The sequence below is a fragment of the Equus asinus genome, chromosome 6 (genome assembly GCF_041296235.1).
Source record: "Equus asinus isolate D_3611 breed Donkey chromosome 6, EquAss-T2T_v2, whole genome shotgun sequence".
In the NCBI taxonomy this organism is placed as follows: Eukaryota; Metazoa; Chordata; class Mammalia; order Perissodactyla; family Equidae; genus Equus; species Equus asinus.
This window is the reverse complement of record NC_091795.1, coordinates 43,759,190-43,771,306: the sequence shown is the minus strand read 5'-3', so window position 1 is coordinate 43,771,306 and position 12,117 is coordinate 43,759,190. Positions and strand designations below refer to the sequence as shown.

General features: G+C 37.1%; 1 protein-coding gene across 1 annotated transcript in view; it reads left to right on the top strand.

Annotated features, from left to right (window-relative positions):
- GMCL1 (germ cell-less 1, spermatogenesis associated) overlaps positions 1-6,651 on the top strand; it is a 46,268-nt gene extending 39,617 nt beyond the window's left edge. The window contains exon 14 of the mRNA XM_014836706.3: positions 5,476-6,651. Within this exon, the coding sequence (XP_014692192.1) occupies positions 5,476-5,604 (129 nt within the window). The 3' untranslated portion in view covers positions 5,605-6,651. The remainder of the gene's footprint in view (positions 1-5,475) is intronic.
- The last annotated feature ends 5,466 nt before the right edge of the window (positions 6,652-12,117 follow it).

Below are 12,117 nucleotides of genomic sequence, written 5' to 3'. Positions count from 1 at the left end.
GAAGATGGGCAACAGATATCAGCTCAGGGCCAATCTTCCTCACAAAAAAATATAATAAAATGAGCTGTTAAAATATTGAGGAAGTTTGTTTCTATTAAAACGAACCAGCATTCCAAAGACATACTGTTGTAATAAAGGGTTCGGAGCCTAGAGTTCATACAAATTATTAGAAGTATCCCTCAGACTGAAAGAATCTCATAGAACATCAGAATTTACTTGCAAGGAAACTTGCAAGTGATAGTTCAGCCTTCACATACCCTGTGTGAGAGCTCTTCGGACAGCGTTCTTACAAAGGATCCCTCACCCATTGTTAGGACTCTAGCAACAGAGAGCTGACTCTCACGTGGCAGGTAGTATTTGAGGAGGTAGATACACTATAATAAGAAAGTTCAAATCTGCCTCCATTGGAATTCTCTCTTGGTCCCTCCTGTGCCCTCGGAGCTGCATAGACAATGGCTATACTTACGGTCTACCTGGAACTTCATAAAACAAATATTGTCATGGCTCAAAGCAGCCAGACACTTAAAAAGCACCAAGCCAAGATAATAGTTGTATTCCAAGTGTTTCTTGATTTGTTCGTTCAGCAAACATTTGCGTCCCTGCTGCGTGCTAGGTTCTATGCTAGGAGTGGAGGAAATAAAGAGGAGCTTATGTTGTATAGCTTAATATAAGTAGCATGATAGAAATGAGCTCAGAGTAGTGTGTAACCCTTACTGCGGGGTTGGGGGCAGGTGTCATTATTGGGAGAGGACAAGAAGGGAAGACAACTCAGGGAAAACGTCCTCTCCTGGAAAAGTTGAAAAGTGAACGGATATCTGAAACAAATCTCAAATGACGAGTAAGATGGAGGCAAGGGAGCACGTGAGTCATTCAGGGAACTGAAAGAAGTGGGGAAGAGTTCAGTAGGACTGGAGCCAGGGCATCATGGGCTGTGGATGGAGTTTGGACTTTTTCCTGAGATCTGTAGAGAGCTATGGAAGGATTTTAGTTGGGGAGTCGTATATGTGTGTTTACGTGAGTTATAGATGTTTGTTATAGAAAATATAAATAAGCAGAAAGAAAAATCATCCATACCCCACTTAGAAATGACACCAAAATTGGATCTTACCGTTAACTATCCTGTAATCTGCTTTTTCTCCACTTGTACATAGCTTTTGTTGTCAATAAATATATATCCACAACATCATTTTTATTACTGCATAATATTAGTTATTTTGGATATACTGTAATTTAAATAATTCTTCCCCTTTTTTGTTGTTTTTTTATTATTGTAAAAAAATGTACATATGTCTGTACATTTTTCTGATTTTTAAAAAGATCAATTCCAAGAAATGGAATTCCTGTCAAATGGTGTATACATTTTCTAATGGCCAAATTGCCCTCTAAAAATACTGTCCAATTTACATTCCCTCCAGCAGTATAAGAGAGTATACCCAACATACTATATTATCATTCTTTCCAATCTTTCCTCCAATGTAAAAAGTGGAAACAAATTGTATTTGTTTTAATTTTCATCTCTTTGGTTTTTTGTATGTTTCTTGGACATATTATCTTGTGTAAATTGACACTTTATTTTGTTTAAATTTTTATTAAGGTATTTATGTTTTGTTAATGTTTAACAACTTTTATATGTTAAGAATAATAACATTTGTGATATGCTATAGTTTTACCATTTCGTCATTTGTCTCTCAACCTTCATGAAATGCTCTATCAGTCTATCCCTTTAATGATTTCTTCTTTTGGTGTGATGATCAGGCCTTCTAACTAGGATTATATCCATATTTTTTTCTATCTTTTCATTTAATTTTTCACATTGGGGTATTTTGATGATACATCTGAAGTGTATTAGATGTATTAATGTATTTGAAAGGCCATTTTTATCCTATGCTAAGTCCTTATATACTTGATTTCATTTCTGAACTTTGTTATGTTTTATTGATTTCTTTGTTGTAGAGACAATACATTGTTTTAACTAGACTAACTTTAAAATGAATTTTTAATACCTAGTAATGCAAACCCACCTTCATTCTTCTCTTTTCAAAAATCTCTGGGTTCTTTGTGTATGATTATTCTTCTGTATGAGGTATAGAATCATTTTGTCAAGCCTCCTCTCAAAAATTCCTGTGAGAATTTTTATTTATATTTGTTAAATATATAGAGTAATTTGTGGAAAATTGACATTTTTCCCTTCTGGAATATGGTATTTTCTACATTTATTTAGGTCTCTCTCTAAAGTTTAGTTTTCCCCCATATTAATTCTATGTATTTCCTAGAAGTATAATGCTAAATATTTTATATTTTAATTGCTAATATGAATTGAATCTTTTTTTCTGTAGTTTTTGATGACATATAGGAAAGCTAGTGATTTTTTTTTTTTAAGATTTTAATTTTCCCTTTTTCTCCCCAAAGCTCCCTGGTACATAGTTGTGTATTTTTAGTTGTGGGTCCCAGTTGTGGCATGTGGAATGCCACCTCAGCATGGTCTGATGAGCGGTGCCATGTCTGCACCCAGGATTCGAACTGGCAAAACCCTGGGCCACCGAAGCAGAACGCGAAAACTTAGCCACTCAGCCGTGGGGCCGGCCCCAGCTACTGATTTTTGTATATTTATTTTACAACTATCCATCTTATAGGACTATGTTAACTAAATTTGCTTTACAGAAAGCTCTCTCAGCAATACGTAAGAAGGATTAGAGACATCATAATGGCAGGAAGACGATTTAGAAGCTACTGCTATAATAAAGATAAGAAATAATGAGAACCTCAGTTTAAGGAAGGTAGCAATGGAGATAAAGAAATGTCTTTGGGTTCTAGAAATAAAGCAGTGCAAGTGATAGAATTTGGCACCTAATTGTGTGCGAAGGTGAGAAAGTAAGTAGTCAAAGATAGTTCCTGGTTTTCTGACTTGGGCAACTTGATTTATAGTAGTAATCTTTCAGGGCTGGCCCATGGTGTGGCTGTTAAGTTTGTGCACTCTGCTTCAGTGGCCCAGGGTTTGTCAGTTTAGATCCTGGGCACAGACCTACACACTGCTCATCAAGCCATGCTGTGGCAGGCATCCCACATATAAAATAGAGGAAGATGGGCACAGATGTTAGCTCAGGGCCAGTCTTCCTCAGCAAAAAGAGGAGGATTGGCAGTGGATGTTAGCTCAGGGCTGATCTTCCTCACAAAAAAAGAAAAAATATATATATAGTAGTAATTTTTCCTCAGATTTGAATTAGAGGAAGAAAAACGAACATGACTTAAAGTGAGGGTGAAGAGATGTTGAATTCAGTTTAAGGCATATTTAATTTGAGGGCATTGAAGTATAAATTTGACAGGCCAGTGGGTAAAAGGATCTGAAGTTTATAAGCAATGCCTGGGCTAGAAAAAATGATTGGATGAGATAACCTACAGGAAATGCCTGGAGAGTATGACAGGATGGAAACCTAGGGAACACTGGTATTTAAGGAGTGGGCAAAAAAAGTAACCTGGTGAGACATTCAGGAGCTGGGATGGGGAGTCAAAGCCAAATTTCAAGAGTGAAAGTATAGAAGGCCAAGAAAGAAAGGAAAGAATAGGTAGTAGCCAGTAGCTGATGGTTTGAATTTGAGTTGCTTTATATCTAAGGGAAGATTTCCAGTAGGGAATTGGATTTATGGATCCTGGAATTTAGACCTATACAGTAGAATATGGGGAAGTAATAGGGGTGTAGTACAGAATAAGTGGCATGAGCCTCAGAGAAGCAGGGATTTATAAATGAAGATGGAGAAATAATGGTCTGGAAGTAGAAATGGAAACTTGGGAAGATACTGCCACTCTGTCTGATGCTGTGATGTGTGGGCATCTCAGCTTCCACTCCATAGCAGAAAGTGGAAACTTTATGGTGCTTCAATGCAAATGTAGATGTAAACTGAGCCCTCAGATGGAGTTAGAGGTTTGCTGAAGCTAGTGTCAGATATGTCTAGTTTCAGGATGGGGAATGGGGATTAATACAATTTAATATTCAGAAATTGGTGTATCCTTTCAGCTCCCAAGAGATGTCTACATGGTTCCCTTGTTTTCCTGGAGTTGGCCTTTTGACCCCCCACCCCAACCTTAACTATGTTCAAATACCAGAATACTAATCCTCCTCAGAGTCTTTGTTTTGTCGTGGTGCTGAATCTTGGTTTTTATCATCAATATACATATCATCAAAGCATATGTCCTCAACAGATTCAGTAAATATGCCTTCACCTGGGTTGTTGCTACCAACTGCCTAGGTCAGGGTGACTCAAGCATCTAAAGATGAGCTATGCTTTGACCTCATTCTTCTCTTCTAACCCAGTTAGCACCTGACCCCATTGTCTTTTCCATCTGGTTCCCTAACATTTTTTTTTAAAAACACCACTTTCCCTGTTTTGGGGTATATACAGATATCATGCACACGCGTATATGTGTGTGTGTGTGTTTGGGTCACATTTGTATTCCTTACCTTCTTTATCCAGTTTATCTGCTACTCCCCCAACACAGAAGCTGTGCCCAGTTGAGCTTGCGTCAGTCACTCAAATATTCCAGTTTTAGTCCGTCTTCATTGCAGGAATGTGTACCTCAGTAAAAAATTAAAACCTCTAAATTTAAACAGTGTTTAATAGTATATTCTCCAAAATGTATAAAATAAAGTGAAATTAATACATATTACTGCAGAGAATGTATCCAAGTATTAAAAAAATAGTTCTCATTTTAGTGCTGCTGCTGTTAACTCTGAGGATTTATTCTGTTCACACCAAATGCTATGGTAAATGGTTCCAAATGGAGATCTGTAGCATGAGAGATGGTTACATTTGTGTCTCTCAGGTGCAGTATCAATTCCTGTCTCTGTGGGATTTCAAGGCATTCTCATTTGTATTGATGTAACTGAAACTGAAATTGATTTTACATGATAATGTATTTTATGTTCCAAGAGACAAATAACATTTTGCATTAGAGACGGGAGGAAATCTTAGACAAGAATGAGAATCATGCTTGTTGGTGACCCCCCCCTATAATTATTTGCTGTACCTAAGGGCCATCAGAAAACAAAGCCAAATGAGAAGTCTATATATTTCTGGACTATATCTGCTCACAAACTATGTAGGTACTTGATAGAAATTTTTCAGTAATGAAAATAACTACCGTTATCGAATACTTCGTATATGGCTGACTTTGCTGAGCCTTCCATGTGCATTGTCTGATTTAATCCTCAGTGTAATCCTATGAGGTGGGTACTCTTATTGTCTCCAGTTTACAGTGAGGAAGCTGCAGTTGACAAGGTAAGTGACTTGCCCAAGGTCACACAGCTAGTGGATGTGAGTTTTGAGATTTGAGCTGTGATTCTCAGACTCTAGAAACAAGCTCTTAACCACCATACGATCTGCTTCACTTCACTCAATTCAACAGTTTGGTTTTCTGTTTTATTTTTTTAATATTACTATCTACTTGTCTTGTCATTAAAGCTATAAATTTGTTTTATAGGAACAAGTAGTGATGAACTTGGACAGCAGGCTTCTGATCTTCCCTTTATATATCTGCTGCAATTTCCTATATATATCACCGGAAAAAAGAACTGAAAATAATCGTCATCCAGAAAATCCAGAAAACTGAGGATCTCATCAGTTGGAAATAGTAGCACTTTGAAAACTTTGGCCAGCTTTAATTTAATGGCCCTACTGATATTCACATCCAAGGTGACTAACAATGACAAAGGCCTTATGAACTGTACAGATAATACAGAAGACTGTTCTTACCCTCATTACATTTCTATGCATATATGAAAAAACATTTTAAAGCCAAGAAAATATCTGTGAAACTATTTCTGTTAGAAGGATGTCGACTCATGCTTTTAATTTAGCACCAGTAGAAAATCACTGTAGGTACATTTCACATTTCTCTGCAGCCAAATATAGATTTAGCTTTCAGCTTAAACTCTGATCCTGCCTAATGTTAGTGAACCTCAGTTATCCATCTGTGAATTTACTTTTATTTGGCTAAAAGAATGCTAAAGGAATCAGCTGAATGGCCAATTACAAATGCTCTTTCAATTGGTGCATTTAAAGCCGTCCTTTAATTTTTTCAACTGCTCTTTATGATTCCTCCTCCTATTCTAATATCCTTCCAATCTATACTTGTTTTTAATTGTTAAATACTTTTTCCATGGTTTTGGAGACTTAAGCTGGGGAACTTTTTATTTGACTTAAGCATTTTCAGGCTATTTTATTTTGCTCTTAATTTAGCTTTTGTAGGATTTTAACAACAAAAAACTCAGCGTAGACTCTCAAATGAACTTATTAGGGGAGAAAATCAGTTTGATTCTGAGGATAATCCTTTGCCTTACATGGTCTTTTCTTTGACATTCTGTACAACTCTATTATTAGGTCATGGATTATTTCTGTACCAAATATTATACTTTAAACATTTTCATATTCTTTGATCTTTAGAATTATTTACGTTCAAATTTAGTTGGGAATCCTATTTCCTACTTAAGCTCAGGACTTTATAACCTCTGAATTGAGTGCCTTTGAGTTACACATGCTAATAGAAATTTCATAGTAAATGTAAATAAGGTTGGAGGATCTCATATAGAAGCTGATAATAAAGCATTAATGTAAAAATAGAACTTATTTTTGTCAAAAATGAGATGTACACTTGTCATGATTTATATATGTTGGCTTCTTGTGTTTACTGCTATTTTGAAAATAGCGATGCTCATCTTTCCAGTCAGAGTAAGTACTTTTTGTGGTTAATGCATATTTTTAGTATTTTTTTAAAATGGGAATCATTTTTATGTATCTGTACAAATAATAAATACCCATTTGGAAAAGGAATAAATAAGCTCTTATATAAAATGAACAAAGAAACAACGTCGTTAAAAATAGAATTTTTTTCTTTCTAGTTGGATTTCTTCCAATTAGGTTAACTTTTGGAGTGTATTGATAGTTTTTCTTCCCCAGTAATATGTCCATAGGTTCATAAATTGCTTTTGTCCTTTCAAAATTCATCCTCTTTGAACTTAAAGGAACCTTTTAAATGTCTCCCCCCTCCTCCGTCCCCACAACTATAGTTTAAATGTTTCCAATACAATAATTTGGCTCTTTCAGTAGGCTACGTTTCTTATTTTTATATTTGCCTATAATTATATCTCTTTCAAGAGATGCTTTTGTTTTCTTATTATAGCCTCAGAAATTCCTTATTCTTTATATATTTAAAATATAAATAATCTTAAATTGATGTGAATAATCAAATTTTTACAAATCTTGAGAGTAAAAATAATTAAAATTTGAGTATATTAGTGAGCAAAATTAACTATTTCACTTCACTTATATAAATTAACCAAATTGGAATTATATGTGGTTCCCATCCATTGGTTCTTTCCTGGCCAAATTGCTTCTGTCATCCACAAACAGAGTAACTATTTCTTCAGTCACAAGTAGGTTGTGTTCTCATTTGAGAAACTGGTAATTATCAGCAGTACTTCACATTGATAGTAAAGATCTGCTTTTGTTTTCTTACCAAATACTTTGTGTTTGTGTCCTTTTCATTCTTTTCAATAGGAAGATTTTCAATAAAGTATTAATAGTATCAGCTGAAATATCATACAAACTGTTACATATGAAAGCTTTTGTGTTTGTCAGCTTTTGACTTATAGCCTTTGCCAAGTCTTTTTTTTAAGTGGCTGGAGCTAGAAAACAATATTTATCCATTAATAATTATTTTGCTTGGCTATCAGTAAAGAAGAGGTCCTTAAGAAAAAATGTTCTAGAGTCTCATGTTAAGTTATTAAAGAGGGATATGAATATACCTTTCCTTTTTTTAAAAAAAAGGATTCTTAAAAATATAATAAATTAAAAATTATTTAAATTAAAAAAATTTTTTTAATGAATATACCTTTTCTTTTTTTAAAAAAGTGGATTTAGCTTGAAACTCAGCAAGGTAGGCAAAATTAAATGAACAGTGGGGGTCGCTAGCTTTTTTACCGAGTGTTTAGTAGCTAATGTTTTATCACATCTCAAGTCCTTCAATGGGATTACCATCAAATATGAACAACTTCCAACATCATATGCAAAAGCTGGGTTACCAAGAGCCATTGTGGTTATTTGAATTTAAGTTAATTAAAATTAATTAAAATTTAAAATTTACTTCCTCAGTCACATTAGGCACATCATAAGTACATTGTGACCACATGTAACTAATGGCTACAGTATTGGACAGTGCAGATATAGAATACTTCTATCACTGCAGAAAGTTCTGTTGAACAAAGTTGGTCTAGAATATTGGACTGTAACATTGAAACTATGTCAGAAGTGGTATTTACTTAAAGAAGAACCCATGTAAAGAATAGAAGAGATAATAGAGCCAGGGGTGCAAATAACAGATAACTTGTCAATCACCTGAAATGATGAGTCATAATTTCAAGCAATGTGGACTTAAAAAAACAAAAGGCAACAACAAAAAAATCAAACAACCCGATCAAAAAATGGGCAGGGGACATGAACAGACATTTCTCCAAAGAAGATATACGGATGGCCATTAGACACATGAAAAGATGCTCACCATCACTAATCATCAGGGAAATGCAAATCAAAACTACACTAAGATATCACCTTACACCTGTTAGAATGGCAAAAATAACCAAAACAAAAAGTGACAAATGTTGGAGAGGTGGTGGAGAAAAAGGAACCCTCATACACTGTTGGTGGGAATGCAAACTGGTACAGCCACTACGGAAAACAGTATGGAGATTTCTCAAAAAGTTAAAAATAGAAATACCATATGACCCAGCCCTCCCACCACTGGGTATCTATCCTAAGAACTGGAAATCAGCAATTCCAAAAGTCCCATGCACCCCTATGTTCATCGCAGCATTATTTACAATAGCCAAGACGTGGAAGCAACCTAAGTGCCCAGCAACTGATGATTGGATAAAGAAGATATGGTGTATATATATATACAATGGAATACTACTCAGCCATAAAAAAAGACAAAATCATCCCATTCACAACAACATAGATGGACCTTGAAGGTATTATGTTAAGTGAAATAAGCCAGACAGAGAAAGACGAACTCTGTATGACTCACTCCACTCATAGGTGGAAGTTAAACATAGAGACAAAGAGAATTGATTGGTGATTACCAGGGGAAAGGGGGGTGGTGGGAGGGCACAAAGGGTGAAGTGGTGTACCTACAACATGACTAACAATAATGTACAACTGAAATTTTACAAGGTTGTAAACTATCATAATCTTAATAAAAAGTTAAAAAAGCAAACAAACGAGAAACAAAAGGCATAGTACAGTTCCTCCCCAACCAGAGAGTTTGAAATTCTTCCCAGGGTCCAAGGTACAGGGGTATAAAAGCAAAAAGCCTCAAACATCATCAATCACTGTTAACTAGTGGTCAGACTACATTAATGGGGGGAAACAGCATGCATCCACATGTAATGATAAAGTAGGATAAAGTAGGATAATGATTTTTTGTGAAATAGGACTAGCAAAGGTAAAACAAAATTTAACCGAGGCTAGAGATAGAAGACGTGCAGAGAATCACAGATGGTTAATGTTGGTTCTTATATAGGGTACATATATTTTAAATATGGTTTGCCTTTATTGAAAAATTACTGCCTGGTTGGGGAGGAAACTTATAAGCAAGTGTGATCGCAAGTGTTGCCCTTACCCCACTGTATCCCACTCAAATCCCATTAAAATGGCGTTTAGAATGAGGGAACTCAAACCATGTATCAGAAGCATAGAAGACTTTCTTCCAGATACAGTGCTGAAGATACACAGTGCTGGATAATCTACATCCTGAGAGAGAGCAACTTGATCAGTATAATAAGGAAGCCCAGCAGAATCCCATGTCTATCCCACATCTTAAAGGGACAGGGGACATTGGGAGACACATCATTTTTTTCCCAGCTAAGATTAATCTCAGGGCTGTCCATTTAGGGAACTTACTCCTTTGTGTCTTCCTTTCTCTTCTGTATCTTTACTTTTTTTTCTCTGTATTGACTCATTCACGCCAATATTTAAATGCGCTTAAAGTTTCTCCCATCTCCGAAAAACCTTCAGTCACACATTTACCTCCACCCACTGCCATGTTTTGCCCTGTATCATCATCAGGCAAACTCCAAAGGGTTCTCCAGACTCTGTACCCACTTCAAAATCCATTCACAGCTCAACTCCACTAAAACTTCAGAATCAGCAAAGAGCTTGTTGCTAAATCCTATAGGTTAGATGTGTTTTCACTTTTTTTGACTAACAAAGTTAACCACTTTGTTCTTAAAAAGCAGTCTTCTCTTAAACTTCTCTGACATCACACCCAGTTTTTCTTCTGCTTCTCTGGCCACTCCTTAGTCTCCTTTTGGAGACTCCTCTTAGTCTGCGGTCCCCAGGCCCTTTTCTATCCCGAGCCTGCACCAGGTGATTTCATGCACTGTCATGGCTTCAAATGAACATCTGTGTTCTGATTCCTTTCTCTGTAGTTCCAATCTAGATCTCTCCTCTGAGTTCCAGATACACATTTAGTTGGCATCTCCTCTGGGTGTTCAAAATGGCACCTCAAATTAGCATGTCCATTTAGCGTGAACATCTTCTTTCCCCAGAATTTTATATGCCTTATCTTAGCAAATGATGCTGCCATCTACCCACTTTCACAAGCCAGAAACCTGGATGTCATTCTTGAATCTTTAATTCCCTCATCCTCTGCATTCAAAAATCAAGTTTTTCCAGTTTTACCAACTATTTCTCAAATTCAGCCACTTTCCGCTTTACCTACTGATACCATTCTAGTACAGGCCACTGTAATTTCCAATCTAGATTATTGTACCAGCCTCCCATTATATTCCCCCTCTAGTCAAGTCTCCACATGACCCACAGTGTTCTCTGAATAAACTCAAATCTGATTCCCTCCCGTCCTTAAAGCTTTTCAAAGACTCCCTATTGCCTTTGCCTCAGGATGACTCTTTGCCATAGGTGAAGCAGCCCATTCTGCTCCTTGCTCCCTCGGTGGCTGCCATACTTTAGTTCTCTACATAGCCCACACTCTCCCTTGGCTCTTGCCCTTGCACATTCAGTCACCTCTGCCTGTACAGTCTCTTCCGCCTCTCTCCACCACAAACATCAGCCCATTTCACCTGGCTAATTTCTACTCATCCTTAAGGTTTTCTTTGGACATCATTCCCTCCTGGAAACTTTTGACAATCCTCTCCTTCAAAACCAGTTAGGTACAGGTCTTATGTGCACTCATAATATCTTGTTCTTCCCCTATCAATGCCCTTTCACATTATTTACTTGTTTGTATCCCTCACGGACTTGTATCTTTTTCACTGATTAATCCTCTGGTACATAGGTGTGCAATAAATGTGTGAATCATTGTATTAATCATGCCTTTTTATTTCTTTTATTTTCTGATGTTTTGACATTTGGGGCCTTGCTGAGACGGCCCCTCCACCCGGGGCTAGCTAATTCCTAGAGATAGCAAATGTCTCCCCTTTTGAGTGTGCCTTTCATATGTAAAGCAGCCAACCGAAAGCCCATACCCTCCAACCACCTTCTCTATCAAACTCTCACACGCCAAGGCAATATTCCTTTGCCCCCGGGACCCCAGGGCCAGGTACCAAACAACTCTGGACAGCCCCTACATCCCAAAGCCCGCTGAAATTACTCAAACTAGCCAATCTTAAACCTCTGCCTGCTTACCCTGCCTCTGCTATTCCTTCCCGCAAAAACCACAGTACAGGCTCTTACCCATGCTTTCCCCTTGCTCCCTGTGCCCCTTGACCCGCCCTAGTGCAACTGTTTGCCTATGTTTAGGATTGGTTTCTTATGAAATAATGCATATGGACAAGAACTGGAAAGAGAAATGGGGAGAAAAATGAGAACTGTGTTAGAGTGATGGATATACGGGTTTTTCCAGGCGTTTCTAAGAATAACATGAAGTAGCACATTTTAATGCTCAAGGGGACACTAAAATATGAGGACGCCAGCACGAAAGTGCGGCTGGAGGAGCCGAGATGACAACTCTCTTCTCACCAGCATCTCTGGGAGGCACTGGGGCGTGACCGCAGGATTCTGGGGTGGCTCAGCGCAGCCTCCCTTCTTTAGACACCGGAACCCTCGCGAG